Source organism: Podarcis liolepis, assembly GCF_965112155.1.
Source record: "Podarcis liolepis genome assembly, chromosome: 10".
NCBI lineage: Eukaryota > Metazoa > Chordata > Lepidosauria > Squamata > Lacertidae > Podarcis > Podarcis liolepis.
Window position 1 is genome coordinate 41,075,571 of NC_139562.1, and position 23,043 is coordinate 41,098,613.

The window sequence follows — 23,043 nt, forward strand, 5'->3', positions numbered from 1 at the left end:
TTCATGGGGAGAATATCCAGGCAGAAACCTCTGTGCATCTGAATTCAACCCTTGTCTGCAATAGATGAATTTTCTGATTCAAGGGTAGCGTTAAATTCAGCTATCCATCCAAAAGTATAGAGTTTGTAAATCGAGGCGCCCACCATGAAGACAATAAGGCTGTTTGGCTTTACCTATGGTGCTTGCTTGCCTCTATGTACCCACGTTCTCCTCTGGTTTTTCCCAAGTCAATTTATCTGCAGATTGGGGCAATACTGAAGAGCAAGACACTGTGGGAGCACACTAACCCCCTCCTCTTCCCATATATTGAAACTGAGTTAGAAAAATTATGTATGTTGATATTGACACTCTGTATATGGGAGAAAACAAGATTTACAGAAGAGTGACATACAGACATGACGCTGCAAATGACCAGGCAGTCAGGCAAGTGTGGTGACCCCAAAGTCATCAGGAAAAATGAATAAGCTTTGTGTTCATGATAAGACAGCAGTGGGACTGCCTCTGCAACAGCTTAGCTCTGATGACAAATTAATGCATTAAATCTTTAGAATCTAAACATCATGGACTTCAATGCTCATCACCATTTGCCGTCAATATACAGTCAAATCTTCTTTCTCCTATGTAATATCTAAAACAAAACCTCATCTTCTGACTAAGACTTGCGGCAAAATTATAATTAGATTGAAATGTTTTGCAAGACATTTGTGACAATATCATGGTAACAGTCTTTAAAGCAGTGGATCTTGCTGCAATAGGACTTCTCAATAGTAAGTAGTTTGGCAAATCTGACTATAGCTTGTTGCTAGTCTGATTCAAAGCCAGATAATTTATGAAACGGTTGCTATGATACGAGTTACAGTTTTGATGACTCATTTTTATGCAGTATCTAGAAGGTGACTCCCACCTCAAGCACCTCAAGTTACAGTAAATAAAAACCATCAATAGGTCTAATGTACAGTTCTCAGATACATAACTGCATAATTTTAACATCAAAATCAAGGCGACCACTGAGCAGCAGTGGCTCCATAGTGTGGCCCAATGGAATTCCCTTGTTTTCTGGATTTGTAATGGAACAAATCTGATGAAAGAGCATCGGCCATACCCTTTGCTACTCTGCTCTGAAGGACAAATGCTTTCCCTTGCTCAATAGTTGTGTTTTATTTCTACTTTGGAGTTGCTGAGTTTAAAACCCCTCCATAATCATTTCACATTGTATCTTGGTTAAATAACTAGTGGGGTAGGAGAGCTGAAGAAGAAAAAAATCACACCTGGCAACCAATGTGCCCCTTTGGTTTCAGATAGTACATGGGTAGACAAGTCTAAAAAGCCTGGGACACAATTTTTCACGGACCTCTAGAGTCTAGAGACTATGGTAGTTCATTTACCAGAAGTAACGTAAGGTAAAGGTAAAGGGACCCATGACCATTAGGTCCAGTCATGACCGACTCTGGGGTTGCGGCGCTCATCTCGCTTTATTGGCTGATGGAGCCGGCGTACAGCTTCCGGGTCATGTGGCCAGCATGACTAAGCATGACTAAGCCGCTTCTGGCAAACCAGAGCAGCACACGGAAACGCCGTTTACCTTCCCGCCGGAGTGGTACCTATTTATCTACTTGCACTTTGACATGCTTTTGAACTGCTAGCTTAGCAGGAGCAGGGACTGAGCAATGGAAGCTCACCCCGTTGTGGGGATTCGAACTGCCGACCTTCTGATCGATGATTTTGGATGACTGCACAAGCTTCACCAGCGCACTTCTGTGGTAAAGGAGCCCAGGGTTAATAAGCCTTCAACAAAGTCAATTATTCAGAAAATATCTACTGAGTCCAAGTTCTAGCTTTCATTTGTTATCGCAAATAAACAGACACCTGGTCCTGCACATTTAAAAAACAAATCCTGCACAAATCCCCATTCTGTGAATAATTTTTATGATTGATTTACTTATTGATCAATTCATTAAAAGCAGGCAGAGCTGCCTCGGGAGGGAGTTTTATAATTGGGATTTGACCACTGAACAAGCATTTTCTCCAATCCGACTGATCTGACCTCTGCAGGCTTGCTGGATATAGGCAAGGAGGAAAGGGAATGACTAAGTGAAGGCTTGACTTTTGCCTGGTTCAGTTTATTCTGAGGATGAGAGGAACATCCAGAACAATGTTACGTAATCCCATAATTAGTGAGAAAAGCTGCTGGTGTCGTTGGCATTTTGCTAGACAAAACCAAGGTGCACAACATATGTTTATGTTATGTTGTATTGGTATCATCCAATCTCTATTTTTATTAGGTGCTCAGAATGGCTACATAAGATTATTACAGTACCTTATAATTAATAATATTATATTATTACCTTATATTGTGCTATTCTTTTCTTTTTGTTTATTAAATTTCTACACTACCTTTTATTTGAGGATTACACAACAGTTTACAACATAAAAACACAAAACTGCACAGCAAAAAAAGTTTGTTTAAAACCTCCAGTTTAAAAAGAATTGTTTAATTAGCCAAAGGTCTGGGAGAAGAGGAATGCTTTGCATGGCACCTAAAGATCTGTAACAAAGGTGCCAAGTGAGCCTCCCTGGGGACAGCATTCCACAAACGAGGAGTCACTGCAGAAAACACTTGTTGCCACCTTCCTGACTTCCCGTGGAGGCACACAAAAAAGGGCCTCAGATGATGATTGCAGGGCCTGGCTCAGTTCATATGGGGGAGGTGGTCCTTACGGTATTACGGTCCTAAGCCACTTAAGGCTTTATTGGTCAAAATCAGCACTTTGAATTGGACCCAGAAACTATACGATAGAAGTTAGGCTACCCCTGTCCAAATAGGGGCACAGCTGGGCCACCAGCCAAAGGTGATGGATGGAAGGCACTCTGTGGCACCAAGGTTAACTGAGACTCAAGCAACAGCAATGGATCCAGGAATACTCATAAGCTATGTACCTGCTCCTTCAGATGGAGTGTAACTCCATCAAGAGCAGGCAACCTCCCATCCATCCGGTCTAGGGAACCACCCACTAACATTGCCTCAGTCTTATCTGAACTGAGCTTCAGTTTGTTGGTTCTCATCCAGTCCATTGCTGAGGCAAGTCCAGCACATTCACTGCCACAACTGCAGATGAAAAGGAGAAATAGAGGTGTGTGCCATGAGCATATTGCTGACAACATACTCCAAAGCCCTGGATGACCCCACTTGGCATTTTCATGTAGATGCTAAACAGCATGGGTGATAAAATCAAACCCTGAGGAACTCCACCATAAAGTCTCCATGGGGCCAAAGAGAACTGTCCAAGCATCACTTTCTGGATATGACCATCCAAGAAGGGCAGAACCACTCTGTGAGGTTTGATTAAGAGATAATGCCTTGCTTAAGGTCAAATTGAACTTCATTAGTGAGCAGGAGCTTGATGGCATTTGGAATTGAAACATTCAGCAGAAATTAATTTTAATACAAAACCTCTGCTGGACACCTTACCCTAGATATAATCACACTGAGACTCTGGGTTTGGAAAATAAGAAAGCTATGGTGGTGGTGGTGGTTTTTACAGGAAATACATGTTTGTTATGTAAGATCCCTAGTTCTAAGGTGGAGATGGGAAGAGCCATGCTTATTCTTTCATCTTAGCAGAAAGTGTTCCAAGTATGCCTGCTTTCATAAGGACGACATGGAGGAGGAAATCATAGAATCATAGAAACATAGAATCATAGAAACATAGAGTTGGAAGAGACCACAAGGGCCATCGAGTCCAACCCCCTGCCAAGCAGGAAACACCATCAGAGCACTCCTGACATATGGTTGCCAAGCCTCTGCTTAAAGACCTCCAAAGATGAGGTCAGGTCAGCAACAGAAGAGTATCAGTCTAACCTGAAGCAAGATCAATAGGTGAGCACAAGTATAGGCTAGGATACTTGGAAGCTCCTATCTATCCTTTCTCATGCAGGTACATAAGCCTACAGTGCAAGCTGAATTGTGCCGAGACTTCCAACAGGGCTCAAACCTGTGTTTCCACAACCCAGCCTTTAACCACTGCAGCACACCTGCTTTCATAAACAGGATGTTCTATATTGGCCAAGCACTGCATCTGGCCCTGATGTAGCAAACAGTCATTCTGTCACTAAACCACCAATCTGGCATCTGCTAAGGATCAACCCCGTTCTTACAAAATAACAACAATTTGATATTCAAATGAGTTTTAGGTGTCACTCAGTTATCATATCTTAGTTGCTTAGTCATGTAAGTTTCAGCTGGTTGATTAAATCAGTATAAGTTTGCATACAATTAAACATAATGGAAATCTGTCTAATTAATCAGAGTAATCAAAAGGCAGAACAAAATTGGCTGCCTTTTCACCAAGTCTCTGTAAGCAGCCCTGGTAGTATTTTTTTTGGCTTGGGGTATAAAACTGCGGGAGGCAGTGGAAGACAGGAGTGCCTGGCGTGCTCTGGTTCATGGGGTAACGAAGAGTCGGACACGACTAAACGACAACAACATAAAACGACTACAAATAAATAAAGAGAATCTTTATCGAGAAGTTATTAATGTATTAAATTAATCCCATGGAATAGTTAATAGTTGAAGCTGTAATCTCACACAAATTCTGAAAGGACTGTAGTAGCCTTATGGTAAAACCCCATTCAGCACTATGAGATCCCTGCATAAACACCCCTTTCCTGCTGTCTGCAGGCAGTTTTGAACATTGGTACATTTCGAAAGAAGGTATATATAATCTCATGTTTTAAAGTTGAAGTGATACCAGAGTAAGCCTCATTTACAAGGGAATAAGCTTCATTAAACACAGTGAGACTTCTGAATGACATCCACAGTGTCAGTCTGCATACCTCAAGAGCATTAATCTTAGCTATGACTATGTATGTTGTGGTCAGGGCAGGGCACGCCCAGGTTTAACTGCAGGGAAGACTGCAGCCCAACCTTCTGCACACAGGGCTTGTTTACATTTTTTGTGTGTCTCAAAACTGGAAGCAACCTCTTTGTGAATTGTTGACTACTGTGTTCATCATGTACGCTGTTCGAAAGCTCGATTAAAAACACAAAACCAACCCATCCATTTCGGGGGCACCTTAAAGACCGATATACTGTGTAATTAACAGATTTATTACCCCCCACCCCTTTTTTTGTTTTTGTTTCTTTGCTGAGGACTGCTGCTGCTCCTCTGGAATTTGTCGCGCAGGTATAATACAAGAACGGATGCAAAAGCAGCGCTTGCCGAGACAGCCCGGCAGAGGCAGGCTCGTAGTAGCGGCTCCGCTTCCAACATCGTCCACGGGCCGGCACTTCCTGCCTCTGCAACGCCTCACTCCGGGGACTTTGCAGCAATTTAAAGCGCACGCGTTTCCTTCAGGGGTAAAACCCTGCTGAAGTCAATGGAACTCGCTTCCCCGCAAGGGAATTGCACAGGCTCGCTATGCAGCCTTCGCTCGGGAAGCAACTAAATCCCATCCACTTCAACGTGGACTTGCTCTCAAGTAAGCCTTGCTCTCGCAGCCTCGCCGCAGCTGCTGCCCTTACTGCAGCGCCTCCGCCCGCTTCCCGCGGCACGCTCGTATCAGTGCCGGCCTCTTCCCTCCAATCACCGCCCGGAGCTCCCTCAAGAGCCAACTTCATTCGCCGCCCGCTTCTCGTGGGGGGCTATCGCGAGATGTTACGCGGAAGAAGCCGGGCGCTCCTCTCCTCCTGTCTTTCCGCCCCCGCCCCGCCCAGCGCTTAACTAGTTAGGCAGGCAAGGCAAGGCAAGAGCAGGCGCGCGGGGGATCCTCTCGGGCGGCGCTTTGGGGCGCTTGTGGGCGGGGCCGAGGGAGCGCGCGCGCGCAAAGCTTGCGAGGGAGCGTTCGGCCGCGCGGTGCTGTGTGGGAACCAGGCGGCGCTTGGGCTTCCCCGCCTCCCCCTCCTCCTCCTCCTCCTCCTCCTCCTCCTGGGTGCGGAGCGCCGCCGCTGAGGGAGGCAGGCGAGGCAAGGCAGGGCGGGCGGGCGAGTGATAGCTAGCTAGGCGATAGGGAGCGGGAGAAGAAGGGAACCAGAGCCTAGCAGGGCATGAAGATGGCGGACGCCAAGCAGAAGCGGAACGAGCAGCTGAAGCGCTGGATCGGCTCCGAGACCGACCAGGAGCCGCCGGTGGTGAAGCGCAAGAAGACCAAGGTGAAGTTCGACGACGGCGCCGTCTTCCTGGCCGCCTGCTCGAGCGGAGACACCGACGAGGTGCTCCGGCTGCTGGAGCGAGGCGCCGACATCAACTACGCCAATGTGGACGGGCTCACCGCGCTGCACCAGGTCTGTGTTCTGGCCCCCGGGGGCTGCTGGGGCCTAGCTGGGAAGGAGCCCTCCGCTGCCCGGGGAGTCGGGTAGAGGAGGCAGCCGCCTGAGGTGCTTGTGTGAGGGGTGGGAAATGCCAACAAACATCCGTCTTCCCTCAGAGCGCAACGAGGAAGACGTCGGGAAGGACCCCCCCTCTCTCTCCCGCCTCCCGGCCGTTAGAGAGGAGCCAGGCCGGCTGCGCGCATCCTTGTTTGTGCCGTAGGAATGTTGTGTTTTGCTGAGGAGGAGGAGGGTGCTTCCCTGCTTGCTTGGGCGGGTTAGGCCGGGGAGCCGGGCCTTGCTTTTTTGCCTGCCTGCCTCCCCTCGCCCGCCCCCGGCAGGCAGTGACAATTGCGAGGCTCCTCTTCCTTCCTCTCTTGCACTTGGCAGGGCTTGAGGTGAGGCGTGGGGTGGGGAGACTCCTCCGAGGGGGGAAGGGGACGCCGACTACCGGGAGGGAGGCTCGAGGGCTCCCCCATTCGTCCCCAGTATATGGCCAGGAATTGAGAGAATAAGGTCCCTTCCTTACCTTCGAGAAAAGGGGGCAACCTCTGGCAGTGATGGAAGTGGCTGCCTGTCCCGCAGTTTGAACGGCTGCCGTTTCCTGCCCCCGGTGTGAACGCTGTCGACTCCCTTCCAAAATATTAGACTCACTGCTCAAGCTCGCTCTCCTCCCGAATAATCCTAAATAGTTCGCATGCTCTCTCTCTAAAAACAAAACAAAACTTGTGTTAGAGGTCTTGAACGGTACTTGTTCTGCGGTGTGAAACGCAAACTCGAATTCGTGTTTGGTATGCGCGTTTTTGCCCCCCCCCTCGTTGTAAAATAGTTATAGCGATTTTACCTTGTTTTTGTTTGGCCAACTCCTTGAAATTTAACGTTTTAGTGAAAATGGAAGGTATACCACTTGTGAGGTTTTCTCAAAATGGATGCTTTGTGCATGTTAAAGTTTTATAGGAGTCTGATTGGAATCTCATAATGTTAGCCAAATAAGGAAAGACTGTGGCAATCCAGAGATAATGTGGGTTTGCTTGAATACGTTAAGGTTCTATTAGCAGGCCAAAAGCAATAACAACGTTAGGGTCAGTGAATATCAGAAAAGCAAGTATAATCACTTTGACAGTTTGATTTTGGTTTTCAACTCCAGTTGGCTTGGTAGCATCATAGAGATATGGTAATTAGTATCTCCTGTTGAATCAGGTAGAAATTCTCTTTGCAGTATATTGGCTGGTTAAGTGTGTGGAGTCTTTTACTAATCTCTGAAATACAGATTTCAGTTTAGTATGTATTAAAAATTTATGATGATGAAATGAATATGAAGAAAGCTTCTCTGTTGTGTTTCTTCAAGAGAGCTGAGGATGACTTGCATGCTGTGCATATCTTGCTTTTTTATTGTGCAAGGTGTATAATCAGTTGTGTCTCCTGAATAAAACCTGTCATTCTTCTGTTGACAGGTTGCAATCGGTTCAGATAATTCATATGTGTACTATTTACAGAATAAATTACAGAGAGAAGAAACCAAAGAATAACTAAAACCTGTTAGGATGAAAAATGACAAGACTCTAAAGACTTGACTTCATTGTGATTCTTCATCCTGAAGAAATGGCTTTATTGATGAGGCTGCATTTTATTGGGTTAGATGTTAATCTATTTACAAGTACTAGAAAATCCAAACTTCATAGAACTACTTGTCAGAATACTAAAAAGTTGGTACCGCAGTGCTAATGAAGTAATGATCATCACAAGATTATAGGTAACGGTACCTCATTGGCTAGCAATTACTGCACATTCTTGGTAGCATAATTTAATAATGTGTTCTTTGTCCATGTTAAAGTTCCTCTTCTGTCCCCTTAGACTAATGTCATTTAGCTTAATATCATAAAATTGGTTAGGCTGTAATATCAGTAGGCATCTTGGAGGCTTTGTGAACATGTAGGTAGTTGAAAAGAAAAATCAATGCTTTAATGGTGTGCTTGACTACATATGTTTGGGAGCAAATCCTAGCGGAATTTTCAAAGTATGCATAAAACTTTGGCCATAGGCTCATGTATGTGGTGAGGGAATCTCTGAAGAAGTTCCATATTGGGACTGGCAAAGAATAAAGAACTTGGTGTGTGGAAGGAATTGCTACTGTCTCTACTGGGTGTATTTTTTTTAGGTGTAGTGGGCCATAAGAATCTCACACAGGAATCGTTGAGCATGCTTATCTGGCTGCAAGCCCCATTAAACACAGTGGTACGTACTTCTGAGTCAACATGTAAGCCACGGAAAACCAGAGTTCAGTAACTTTGTGCATGATCTAATGTGACTGAAAATATTGTTAACTTTCCAAGATATACTGCATCTGTCAAACTGTATCCCCCAAATAGGTTTTTAAATCTGGAATTTCATTGACTACCTAGAGCCTGTAATATGCTCTTAAACTTAAAACTTATTCATACTAAAGAAATGTCACTCAGCTGCTGTTAGGACCATCTGTACTGTTAATGGAAACTGAAACTTGCTGCTGCCATTGCTGGGCAAAATATATATGGTGGTTGCATCAGTTTCTGTTGGTGCATACACATCATTTGTCAAGATTGAGTTCGGAATGCACATGCCCAACAACATGATATGGTGCATAGAATCATAGAATTGTAGAGTTGCAATAAAAGCTATTTTACTTTTCTTCTCTGTGTCAGCATTCAAAACAATTTTAAGTGCAGCTATGTTTTTAAGTAAGGGCCAGCCACACTGGTTTAATGTGGAAAGACTTACCTATTATGGATCACTACTTTGTTTATTCTTTAGTCTTCTGTAGTGGTAACATGATTTTGGTTTAAAGAGATGAATAAGTTTTGTATATTTGTGCAGAAAGAAAGAAGAAGCTGTTCAGTGTTATTCTCCTCTGATGCAAAATGAGAGTGAAAGATGGTTCAACATTGTTGTCAGTTGATAGCAGTTACTAATATTTTTGAATTTTGGTGACTTCCTAGGTAGGAAATTCTTCTGCAGAAGCCATTTTCCATATACCGTATTTTTCGCTCTATAAGACGCACCAGGCCACGAGACGCACCTAGTTTTTGGAGGAGGAAAATAAGAGAAAAAAAATTCTGAATCCCAGAAGCCAGAAGAGCAAGAGGGATCGCTGCGCAGCGAAAGCAGCGACCCCTCTTGCTGTTCTGGCTTCTGGGATAGCTGCGCAGCCTGCATTCGCTCCATAAGACGCACACACATTTCCCCTTACTTTTTGGGAGGGAAAAAGTGAGTCTTATAGAGCAAAAAATACGGTTTGTCAAATCAAACATAACTGGCACAGAGCAGTAGCACTCTTTCTGAGATGAACTAGAATACAACTTCATCTCTTTCCAAAACTTGTATCTTCCTGTGTAAGAAAGTTACATTTTACTTACTGTCTCTTTTTGTAGGTAAATAAATATTAATGACCTCTAAAACCTGTTGCCTTCTAAAGCTCATCTTCATATAGATTCAAAATATATACAGTGGTAACTCGGGTTAGATACGCTTCAGGTTACATATGCTTCAGGTTACAGACTCTGCTAACCCAGAAATAGTACCTTGGGTTAAGAACTTTGCTTCAGGATGAGAACAGAAATCGTGCTCCGGCGGTGCGGCGGCAGCGGGAAGCCGCATTAGCTAAAGTGGTGCTTCAGGTTAAGAACAGTTTCAGGTTAAGAACAGACCTCTGTATTCATATGAACTGCATTTATGGCGTATGAACTTAATTTTCCATTTAAAAGCTGTTTTGATGCATGCTAAAATGCGTTGTTGGTTAGTGCTTCTGGCTGTGACTTTGTGCACATTGCTTTAGTTAGATACAACATTGCATTTCCAAATAGCTCAATGCAGGTTACAAAAATAAAAGTACATTTAAGTTAGAAATTCTAGCCAGTGAATTGGAACAACAAATAAAATAATCACTGAACATGCCAAAAACAATCAACCAAACACTGAAGAAGATCATTTCTTTCCCTGAATGGACAAAGCATTCCAGAACAATGGGGCTTCAGCAGAAAAGGCCCTCTCTTCCCCTTGCTAACACTAAATTTATTTGGCATAGAATGCATACAGAGCAGGGCTGGTCCCTTAGCTATGTGTGTCCCATGGTGTGACATTAAATCTTAAAATGAGCACCTTGAATTGCACCAGAAGCACAAAGGCAGCTTTTGCACAGCACAAGTTGTTTGTGGGTGTGCCTTGCAACACCTGTTAGAAAGCAAGCAGCCACTTTTGCATCAGATGAAGCTTCCAAGTCTTCTTTGAGGTAGCCCCATTTAAAGTGTACTGCATTAGACTAGGTTAGAAGCTCCAAAAACATGGATCAGCATGGTAAAATAGGCATGCTAGCTTTGTTCTAACACAGCTTGAGAGAATCCCAATGGATAATTTTCTTCTTTGAACTACCCTCTTCACACATGCTGCAAGCAACACACAAAGGTGTTTTGTAAAAATCATGTGACTAGTGTGTTCATTGACAGGATAATGAACAGTTCCATTTGCACTAATTCCTGTTTAGTACTTCACAATTGAGAAGTAAATTTAAAATAATAATGTAGAGGGTTTTAATTAGCAAGATGACAAATTACAAGGCTTAGTTTGACACTAAGACAATAGAACCTGAAACAGATTCAGGATGGACTTGGAAAAGTGTCTTGAGGTGTTTGGCTGGAACTTTGGGTATGTTCCAGTGAAACGAAATGTCTTTAAATCCCATTGGTTTCAATAGGAGAAGTGAGCATTGACTTAAATGTCTTCCACTAAAACCAGTGAATTGAGCTCTGTTTGGGGCATTATGTTAACAGTGGTAGGCTGAGCCTTAAACCCACTTCTTTCCATTTGTCAGTTTTACCTTTCTAAAAAAGTTCAGTTGTCAGTATTTTCAAAAACCAGTGGTTTATCAGTCATCAGTTAAATTGGTTTCATTGTGAGTTGACTTGAGCAGCTAGTGTTAGGAAGTTAGTATAGAAATTAAAACAATACAATAACTAAAACTGAGTGATAGAGTTGTATATTGATCCCCCCCACCATTTTTCTTTAGGACTTTGAAAGAAGTTATTTCGTAGTGCAGTGACACTAATTCAGTTGACCAGAGTTCATTATCAAATAAGCTAAATGATTTTGTTTTTGGGTTGTATAATTTGAAGCAATGGACATAATTATATATGTATGCTCTCTTGCTAGGGTTTCAGCAGATCTTTTATTTGTTGCACAAGTAAATCAACTGGGGATAGTAACCCTTGATGCTAAATGTTATTAAGTATCAAGTCTAAGAAGCTTTTAACTACAGGGCACATAACTTGGCTAAGGTTGTGTAGATAAGCTACAGAGTATACTAGTGTGTGTTTGCAAGATTTTATGCCAACAGTACAAACATTGAGTTCTTGTTCTGTTGCTTTAGTTAGTTGTTGCTGTATTGGTTCAAGAGAATGAACCTTTGGTGTAAAACATACAGAAATTGTGATGCTAGGAATAAATTATTAATAGTGTATCACAGAAAGGTAGTTAGAGTAACCAACCAGTATATATATATGTTTCTCATCATAAGCTTGGGTACCATGTAAGTCTGCTGTGCGACCAGATGCATGTAAAAAGACAGCTTGGAGATAATCTCGTGACTGGTGAAGACCAGATTCCTTGTTCTGCCTGTTCTCTCAGTGTACTGTATAGCCATTTCTGCTAGTGGCAGATGTTGTCTGTTTTTATGATTTTGACATTCATGAATCTATCAATATAAGAATAGATGTTGCCAAATTAGAAACCTTAATCATTGCTCTTAAACTTCTGACACCTGTACAGTTTGCCATTTTTTAACATTGTAGTGGTAGCGCAGCATGAACCATTGAAGAAAGAGTCTGCATTAACTTTGAAAAAGTTCTAAATCCCTTAGTTAAAGCAAGTTTAATCTAAGTCACCAAAATATTTATAGGGACTGGAGGCTTCTTTTAATGTTGTTTATCTTCAGGTTTTAGTATTTTTTTCCTGGTGAGTGTGGTGTTGCCCTCTGGTGAGAGTGATTACCAATCAGCCTTCGAACTTTGACACTGCAGTGGTGGGTGAGGATCCCTGTCCTCCGCCCCCATACTTGGGATTGGACCAAGCCAGTATCCCCCTTTGCTGACTGTAGGAGTGACAAAGGCTGGTAGGAGGGGTCTTCCTTGGGTGCTTGAGGTATCCTCAAGCAGCAGTGTCCAAGTTAACTCCCTGCCTTCCTAATCCTTGCTGGGTGAGTGACTGAAATTTTTGACTTGGTCAGCAAGGCCAACCAAAAATGGTCTATTCTCTGCTTATCCCTATTGTCTTAAAAATGCAAGTTGTGCAGAGAGCCCTTTCCCCAATGTGTATTTTTATAATGTTTGAATGGTTTATGTGAATTTTGGTTCCTTTAGAAGAAGAAAAAAAAGAAATTACTGTTTTGTGTGTTGAGGTTGACTGCATGTGAGTATAGAGCTTTCCTGTTCGGTGTAGTCTTAAAGCTCAACTGTAATTCTAAATTGAATGGAGGCATAGCGTAGATAGCCCACCTTTGGGAATGTGCATTTATTTTTATTGTTTTTAAACATAATTAATATTTAAACTCAATAATTTAACCCAGATATTTTGTATTTACTTATATAAAATACTTAGAAGTAAAATTTATGTTTCTATATTGCAATACACCTTACATTCCAATTTATTTGTGCTTTGGTTAAAAAAAGGGCAGAATCCAACCAAATGTTTAGCACTTTCTAGTGATAGTGATTCAAGAAAGATATCCAAGAACACTCCCATTTGAATCAGAGGAATATAAAGGTACTTTTTAAAGTACGTTTGGCTCACCACTTACACAAGGGCTTGGTTCCTGGGATCCCATGCACAAAGGCAGAAATGCACAAAGTCTGGAACTCCTGGAACTTCTTCTCCCCGCAAGGCTGAGCGCTGCTTACCTGGATCTGGGGAGGTTGCTGGAGTGCCCTGGGAGCTCGCTCCCACAGCCTACCCGGAGTCTGATAAGCAAGGAAAACCTGCTGGGTGCGTGGGTGGGGGAAAAACAAATAAATGGGGAATGGCGGGTTTGTTTGTTTCTTTCTTTCTGCACCCTCCCCCCACAAGGTGTGATTGCGTTGTAAAGTGAGCATAAGTTGCAGGTGTACTCTATTATTTGTGTCAATTATACCTATTTGATTTTAGGGCTACTTAAAATTCTGGCTTGATGTTTTCACATTGGAGAAACCTAAACCTCATTACCACATTGCTGGGACTGGCTCTTTGGTATAAATGGTAACTTACAGGATGTTTGTTGAAATCTACCGTAGGTTTTTCTCCAAGCCTCTTGTGAAGTCACACGCAGTGGCTGTGTTCACACAATTTTTAAGTCAGAATGTGAGATGTTTTAAGTTTAACTTGTGATGCTTCCTTATTTGGAAGATTTTAATCATAATTCCTGGTTCGTGTGCAGTGAAAATCTATGGTTCATTGCAACTTCCTGGTTTGCGTGAAGGAATAAAAAAGGGAAGGCATGCATATTCTGATTTAATAAAATCCTGGTTTAATATGTATTTGTGGCTGGTATCATTCTTTTGCTATTGACTTTTCATATTGTGTGTGTGTTCATTCATGGATGCATGCATGTTGCAGGGTTGTGTGGGGAGAGCCACAAAATGTATATCTGATTTAGTGCATCTCAGTTCCTTTGTAGAGTAGCAAATGCTCTAGGGGAACATCTTCCTAAAGTAGGAATCTGGAACTTGCAACATTCCTTAACGTAGCTTAACATGAGAATGGGTAGTATACATCTCCAAAACTACTTTATGCTGAGGATGGATTTATGTGTTCAGGAGAAAAAGTTACATTTATATTCTCATAGCTGAAGTTTTTGACAGATATTTCACGGCATTTCGCTGCTTGTTTACTGTTAGTGCTTTTGAAATTGACATTTCTAGAGGAAAGACAATACGTTAGAGTGGTAAATTGTATTCTGGTGATATGTGTTGATTTGGTAACAGAAGTAAGGTTCAACTGGCCAGTGTTAGAAATTAGCCAGACGCCAGGCATGTTTTGCAACTGGTGCAGGTTCAGTTGTGACCATGTGGAGATCTCTGGCTGCCAGGTTGGTGACTGAAATCTCCATCTGGCTGGCCCTTCGATCTTTCTTAAGCAGGTAGACAAACTAAGGATCTGGCCCAATCGCCTTCTAAATCCAGCCCGCAGACAGTCCGGGAATCAGCGTGTTTATTTGTGGGGCATAGGAATTCTTTCATTCCCCCCCCCCAAAAAAAAATATAGTGCAGCCCTCACAAGGTCTGAGGGACAGTGGACCAGCCCCCTGCTGAAAAAGTTTGCTGACCCCTGTTTATTGTATTTATATCCCACCTTTTTGTCTAAGGAGTGCATGGCTCACCTCCCTTCTCAGTTAATCCCTACAATGACCCTGTGAGGTAGGTTAAGAGACTGTGACTGGCCCAAGGTCACCCAGTGAGATTCATGACTGAGTGGGTATTTGAACTCTGATCTCCCAGGTCCTAGTCTGCCACACTAACCCAGGGCTGAAACTAGTCAAAGACCCGGTTTGGCACACACACCTGTGCACATTTGCTTACACACAGAGATTGCCCCCCCCAATAGCTACGGCTCTGCTCTAACCATTGCACAACACTGGCTTCCTAGAGTACTTCTGCTATGGGACATGTATCTAAATAAAGTAGGTAAATATGGGGAAAGCAAAATGTCACTTAGAGAAGGATCTGAAATATTTTCCTTGAAGCTTAAATTTGTTTTATTCTGTATTTTATTTGATGGTTTAATGTGTTGTAAACCACTTTGAGATTTTTTCTTTAAAATATAAAGAGGTATAGAAATGACATAAGAACAATAAATTCCATTGGGGAAGAAATGGTGCTTAGGCATACTGTTGTGGCATCCACAACCTAGGTTTAAAGTGTTATTGGGCGATTTGTTTCTAACACTGCACTTGGCCTACGCCCTTGATAAGGAAAAACGGTATAGCTGTATATACTAGTGTGAAGCACGTATCTTTTTGCACATACACAAGATAATCTGCTGCTTGTCTGTCATTGTAATAGACAGCTTGTATTGTTATAAGGGACACATTTTTCTCTACATGTATGTAAACTAGCCCTAAATTGTTTCAGATGTGGTTTACAAAACAATACAATAAATCCCTTTACCTCTGTCCTTTGGTTAGGGATAGTTTATAGGCAAAGTTTTCATCACTTTTGTTTAGTATTGCAGACTAAATCTATAGAAAATTTGTTATTCAGAACTCACTATAGTAATAAGAGAAAAGTACACCAGAGAGAGAATCAAGACGTTAGGAGCATCTTTTGAATGAAAATGACTATTTTTCATTGAAGGTAGACTGTTAAGTGTTATGGATTCATTCCTGCTTTATTACTGTTTAGAGACAATTTAGTTTTCCTGTTTGAGTACGTTTATCTATTGAGTACATAGTTCAACATACGAAACTGTGGAAGGATATTAGGAAATGCAGAGTTACAAGCAGATAGCACTAACTTAAAGGGTCACAACTTCATTTGCATTGTGTACATAAACTGCCACATCATTCCATGCAAATGCATGAAATCCTTATTAGCATAGCTCTGTTTATCTGAGTTTTTTTTATCTTTCTTAACTATAAAAAGGCAAACTCCAGTAGAGCTGCAAAACAGTAGGGCTCCTAGTAAGCAGTGCAAGGTCTGATGCTATCTGGTGGGCGGAGACATTCCAGATTCTCATGTATTGCTGGATACATTCCTGAAATGACAGTCAGTGGAAAATGTGGCATAGAATGGAGGCTTTCCTCAGCTGTCACCTTCTTATAGTCTGTTAGTGTATTGTTAGAACAATAAAGCAATATGACTGGTTCATATTTATAACAAAATGTTATCCATGAATATCAAGAATGTGCTTATTTCACAATAACTTGATCATATAAATATAGTTATTCTGAGCATTGCCAGCAAATATAGTTTCTTAAAGTCTGAGAATTCATCTAGGAAGTATTGTATATGCCAAAAAGTTCATTGTCACCCTGTATGAAAGAAGGAAGATAAGGCATAGACTAGATAAGCTGTAATTTTTCAGTAGAACAAAATGCATTGATAGAGATTCATTGCTGCTGGTTTATTTTGCTACTAGTGTGATGTTTAAGTCTATGATGTAGTACTCTGTCCCACAGAGTGAGCATTTGCAGTGCAGCACCAGTATACAGAGATCTGACAGTGCAGTCTTATACATGTCTACTCATAAGTAAGCCCTAGTAAGTTCAATGGGACATAGTTTCCCAGAATATTATTGTGGGATTGCACCTAAATACATTTATAAGTACAAAGAAACTTAAGAGTAGCGAGCAAAATAAGATAAGGTTTTGTTTTCCTGTACTGTATATGCTTACCCAAGCAGTTGTTGGCTGTATTAATGCTTGTAGGTTATTCTAATTACACCCTTGCAGTTAGAGTTGCTCACCTGGGGGCCAGGGCATATAATATTGCTTCTGGTTAAGTCATTTGCCAGATTCACAGCATAGATTAGGTATGCATTGGTGAAAATGCTGGTAGTGTTGTACTTCTGTGAGACTTATTTTAATAGAATAAACTTGAATTGGGTTTTCAAAAGGTTCTGTAACTGTTAAATGGAAACCTGATTGCTACATCTTGAATGGTAGAAAAAGGCATTTTAGTATGTTCCAAACAAATGGCAGATAGTAGGATTCAAATAGCTTGCAACATCAGCTTGTACAAGAACATGAAAGAGAACAGTAGCAAGGCATGAGCCAGCTTATACTTTTTCATTATAAAACCTTCAATACAGTATAAGTTCACTAACACTGGTTTCTTTTCTGTAATTATTACTGTCTATATATCTTAGTACTGTGCACTGTTTGCAATTTACTTACATAAAAATTATAACATGTCATGTGACTAATTCCGTTGCTGTAATGACTTAGCTACTGTAACAACAATTTGAAATACTAACAGAACAATCCTAAATTTGTTTAGTGTGTGTGTGTCTCCCTCTCCTTCAGTCTGAGGTGGAGTAAGCCATACATCCTGAGGAGCTGGTGACATCATCTGGACAAGACTGAGCTAACCTAAAACCAGTGTTCGAAACTCCTATTGTTCTAGGCGCATTTTGCGACAGAGAAGTTCATTAGCATGAGCAGTTTCTGAGCTCTGGGCGCAGCACTGCGCCTAAGATTTCAGATTAAAACTACAGAGTGGAAGGAAAGATAGACTTTTTTCTGCCTTACCACTTGCAGCTACTGTATGAATACTGGAGAAGAGACCCACTTAAGAATATTAGGGGGGTAAGCAGGGAAAGGAATAGACCATGTGAAAAATCAACATAATATTTTAACTGCAGTTCATTCATTTTCAGCTTTGTATTCTTGTTATAAAAAAGAGCGCCTAGATAGCAGGTATCCCAGAGTACAGGTATCCCAGAGTACAAAAAGAGACTTGAAAATATGTTTCAAAGTCCACATGGCATGCTGGGCCTAGGACTTGGACAGAAAAAAGTAGGCCTACAATGGGTTCTAAAGCATGATCTCATTAAGGAAGAGTTAGAAATAATGACCAGGATCCTTTTCCAATTTTACAAAAATCTGCTGTGGGGTGGTCCACAGTCCCAAAATATCAAATAGCAGGAATGTAGGGGGGGCCACCAGGTGGCGCGTTGGAAGATGGCCGACAATAACATCTCTCTGACCCATACGAGGTACTAAGGGGCTGCTATGGGAAGTATGCAGCCTTCCTAATCCCCCCAGGATGCGGGGGGACACTGTCCTGCCAGCGGTGTTCATAATGCACCCCCTGAAACGAGTGATGGGGGTGCTGGACACTTGGCACAGGCCCTCAGTGAAGTCAGATCTTCCTGACGCCGATTCCAATCAGCACGTGCTGGTTGCTGCAGCTTGGAACTATAATTGGAAACATACGTTTGGAAATGAAGCTGAAAGCACATACATCAAGTAAAGCTCGACTGATAAGACTGCTGATTAATGGATCTCTGCGACCAGGAGTGACAGACGGATAAGTAAATCTTCTGATGAATTACCATAAGGAGACTGTATGTTTGGAACGAAGGGGGGGGGTGTGGAGGAAAAAACTCTTTTTTTCTCTGCATGATGTGACATTAATAACCCTTCACCCCTGATAGAAACAAGATTGTCACGTTTCTATGAATCACAGGCAGGATTTTAAGAACTATGTGGGACGGAGTATAACAGGAAAGAAGACTGGAGAACGGTGAGAAAAGAGGAAAATTTTTATGACGCAGTTAAAAAATGGCGTCTCGCCATGGCAGGTTTGCCGGGAAGAAGAAGGACTAAGGGAGGAGAATCAGGATTGTTTGAATGAGAAGGATTGCTGGAATGTAAGTTTGACCTGACAGAACCCCCAGACTCATTTGATGAAATGTATGCTTGCTAACATTTACAACCACAGCCAATGAATCTGGGCCTAAACACAAGGTGGCCATTAAGACCCTTTTTGCAGTTGCAATATAACTTCTGACTCTGGCTGGAAGATTGCTGCTGCCAAGCTATTCATATGATGCGGTCCAAGATTCATTAGAAAATTCAGACTAGACGCCATACCTTTTTTGAACTCCAACTTAAATTTAACTACCCAAGACGTAGAGAAGACTAGCTGAAGCTGATGCCAAGGGAGAGGATTTGGAATGTAATTGCTCAATTTGCTTGCTACTTCCTCAAAGCAGACATACTTCAAAAGGTGAGAACAGTAGATGATGTAAAGTTGCAGGCAGAGTGTGTGTGTGTGTGTGTGTGTGTGTGTGTGTGTATGTGTATGTGTACCATGATTCAAGCAGTGACATGCTTCAGCAATGAAGACACTTCACATAGTATGCAAAGTAACTCAGAAAGGTAGGAATCATGAGATTATCCATTCAAGCTCATCATTTATGATAGCATTCTGTATACCAGAACGTCCCACTCCATATACCATAATGACCCACAAGGAGGGTGAATGAAGAATAAGTACTGTTGCTCATCTGAAACCCAGGTGGGTTGGATGGGTGGATGAAGATGACAGTGGGGATGAAGAGAACCTAGATTGCTGACTCAGACTTCTAGGCTAAAAAGTTGTGTTTCCTCAAAGACCCAGTATGCAAGGATCAAAGTCAGGTGCAGGAAAGTTCAGTCTAAGGATAGCAAAAGAAGTTATGAGGCCACACCAAGATGCTGAGAACACAAATTCTGGTGCTCAGAAAGAATAGTTAGCACAATGATTTTATGCTATTTTCAGTTAAGAGAGATAAGACAGATACTTTAACATAAATAAGTGGGTCACAAAGTCAGTTAACAAACCTTTTTGCTTGCTGGGTGTGGGGAGTAGTAATGGGGTATTACTACTGCCTTTTACAGTTTGCCACAGCAAATGTACCTATGTCCATTCGCATGGATTTCCTGACCTGAGACCTTTCCTGGTGTGGAAGGGAGGAGTTCTTGATGTTTTGTTTATTAGTGGTTTTGAAGAGTTTTTGTTCTTGGGCTGGGGGAATGGAACAGATCAGGGAGTTAGTGTCTCAGGATGACTAGATGACACATATATTGAATGGCACTTTGTTATGAGAGTGGAAGGATTTAGTGTCTAGGCACGGAGGTGAGATTTTCAAAAAAGGTATTAGTGTTTCTCCAGGAACTGCACCCCAGATCTCTCAAACTGGAGGAAACAAAATCTTGTATTCTGTATGTTTGCTGAATGCTACACCACTCTGGGTATGCCAGAGGTATGGGACTGTGAATATGGGAGTGTGAATATAGGGATTGTTTAATGGATAAATTTTATATTTAAAGATTGAAAAAAATGCCCTAACCACTGACCCATTGGTTTTAGTCAATGGAGGGGAAAACATGTCCCAGCTTCAAACTGGTTTGAGACTGATTCATGGATATATTGGAGTAATGAGGGGGCTTAATTCCAGTGGATTGAAAGCTGCCCACATAACTCCCATTGAGCACCCTGTTTTGACTACTGCTGCTGGCTGTAACACTGCTATCAGTAGATTTATGCCAGCTGTGGAGAACTTTAGGTGCTAGATGTTGCTGAACTACAACTCTCATAATCGTTGGCCGTGCTTGCTGGAACTGATGCAAGTTGGAGTCGAGAAAACAGGTAGAGGGCTAAAGGTTCTTCACACCTGATCAACTTACAACTTTTTTTGAAATAACATTACTCCTCGAAGGAATTGGTGCCTTTTTTGGGGTTTTTTTGGCAATTATTGGTGTGTCTAGTACAGGTACATCCTATCTGGAAATTCATCTGGTGTGTTGCAGTGGGAATTGATAGTGAACACACATGTTCATATTGCTGTTTAGACTAGATAATAAATAATTGTTTAATATTTTCAGAATTCTGTGACTGCCCAATTCATCTGAAAATATAAATCAAACAGTTGAGTCAAACTCTTAGAATCTTTCATTTTACAACAGAACACTGCGATCTTAGCATGCAAGTTACAACAAATAACCTCTCCTTTGAATATAATATATATAGATTTAGGTCACATTAACTGTCCCCCTTTAATTGAAAATACCAGTTGGGGCTACTGGCCTCCATCATGGAAATCCAATTTTCTCCTTCTTTGTTCCCAGTATTTACTTGTGTATTTTTCATGACCAGCTGATAGTACTAAGGCTGCAAGTTTAGACACACTTAACCTGTGAATAAGTTCCACTAAATTCAATGAGGCTTATTTGAGTTGATGCACACAGAATTGCTCTGGTCATTTTTTTACGGAAGTGTGCATACTCCTCTTTGATTAAAATCAGGGTTGAAAAGTGTTGCATTTATATCTTTTATCTTACGTTTCATAAACTCTGAACTATGTTTGAATGAAGATTACATTATTAACTGCTTCAAGAGGTCCATTAACTCTCTTGAGTTCAAACCATGTGAAATGGTAAGACGTTAAGAGTTTATATTTTCTTGAGTAAAAGACGCTTCCATCAGCACACTTGTATGTAGTTCCCCATTTAGATTGTCTAGCCAGAAGCTTGGAGTTGGACTATTTAAAGTTTGAGGGAAAATAGGATTTAATGCAATATTGTCTTGATACATTTTGAAATGGAATGGGTATTTGCATTTTTAAGAAATAATTTTCTTAATGTACTAGACTTTTGTCTGCTTGGCTGTTTACTTTTCAGCTGCATCTAGTATATCTATAAATGCTAATCCTTAACATTTGAACTATTGGTGCTGCCTAGCCAAAAAGGTTGCTCCATTTTTGTTTTTGTTTTGTTCTTTGCAGATAGTTGACTAACCAGTACAGTGATTCAGTTAGCAGTTAAAATGTAACCGGAAATAATTGCCTAATTTTTGTGGTGTATGATATCAACCTCTGTTCCTGTTCTCCTTTTTCTTAAGTGTACGAATGTCCCTAAATAGATCAGAACTAAGTTGCCTCTTCTGTCACTAACGACCAGAATTACAGAAGCCTTGTTTAGAATTTATGAAATAGTGTTGGTTAATAATGTCATGTGCAACCACATAGAGCAGAAACAAATAATGTTATCTATTTGTTATCCCTGCCATTTATTGTATATTAAATGCTTAAGACTGGATGTACTTGTGTTTGAATTTGGAAAGCAGTATGACACAGCATTTGCACTGTAGGTTGTTTCTTTTAACTTGTTAAAAAGAATACCACCATATGTATAAGTACTCCAAATATCTTCCATAAGTAAGCTTGGGATTGTTAACTCAAAATCAGATCTGATCAAACTTTATCCCTTTAACTTGGCTTCATTTTGGCCATAAAAAGCAAATCCAAATAAAAAGCATGTTAGCATTTTTGACATTCCTTAAAAAGGAAGCAAAACAATAATGAGTTCTGAATGAGAGAACTCTCCCATCTTCTGAAGTAGAAATGACGTAGTTGCTAATGATTGGCTTGCTATCTTGATATGTTTTAGCCATGTGATTTTTCTAATTTTTGAACACAAAATTAAGACTTTCTGTCTTTATAGAGTAACCATTGTTCTTAGATAAGTAGCATGCTCTTAATTTTGAATATTAAATGCAACTTGCCATTTTTTGTTGAGATATTTAATTGAACTGGACATTTTAAAAACATCTGTAGGTTGCCTTCCATAAAGACTGTTTACAACCTTAAAAGGCAATCTAATAAACAAAATTTAAAGCCAGTAAATACACATTACAGTAAATGCAAATTAAAATGCAACCATACGTTCAGTAGGTAGAACAGTTCTCAAAGCCTCAGTAACTCCTAAAGGCTAGATGAATGCATGCGTCTTCAGGAGACACCATACTCTACAACGTAGGCTCCAGCCTTATTTCCAAGTGTACATGGTTCCATAAACTGAGTGCTAACACAGAAAATGCCCTCCCCCTGCCTGCTCTAGTTGTGGGACATCTGACAAGGTCGCTCCTGAGATTTTAGTAGCTGGGCTAGTTTGTATGGGCATAGGTGTTCCCTTGGGTAACTAGGCTGCATGTTGTTCATGGCTTTAATTCGTCAACAGAATTTTAAACTTGACCCAGCAACAAACTGATTCCTAGTGCTACTCTATCAGCAGGTACGTTAACATAGTGTGTTCCACATAGATCACATGACAGTAGTCCAGCTTTGAGGTTGCCAGCACATGGATAATTGTGGCCTGGACATCCCTGTCTAATAGCTCTTATTTGGTGCACCAGCTGAAATTGGAAAAAGACTTTTGGGCACTGCAGACACTTGTGCCTCGGATAACAGTGGTTCAG

General features: G+C 41.3%; 1 protein-coding gene and 1 long non-coding RNA gene across 8 annotated transcripts in view; one reads left to right on the plus strand and one right to left on the minus strand.

The window, feature by feature from the left end:
- The window catches only part of LOC310687702, a 44,691-nt gene extending 31,419 nt beyond the window's left edge, over positions 1-13,272 (minus strand). Inside the window, exons 1-3 of the long non-coding RNA XR_014516548.1 lie at positions 9,573-13,272; positions 7,149-9,329; positions 6,834-7,012 (exon numbers count right to left, since the gene is read on the minus strand). This is a non-coding gene — a long non-coding RNA (uncharacterized lncRNA). The remainder of the gene's footprint in view (positions 1-6,833; positions 7,013-7,148; positions 9,330-9,572) is intronic.
- The window catches only part of PPP1R12A (protein phosphatase 1 regulatory subunit 12A), a 90,672-nt gene continuing 73,348 nt past the window's right edge, over positions 5,720-23,043 (plus strand). For 3 of the 7 annotated variants that reach the window (XM_083463086.1, XM_083463083.1, XM_083463085.1), the window contains exon 1: positions 5,720-6,280. In XM_083463086.1, coding sequence (XP_083319212.1) covers positions 6,044-6,280 — 237 coding nt within the window. In that variant the 5' untranslated portion in view covers positions 5,720-6,043. The remainder of the gene's footprint in view (positions 6,281-23,043) is intronic. The other 4 variants (XM_083463088.1, XM_083463089.1, XM_083463087.1 and 1 more) reach the window with 2 other exon arrangements.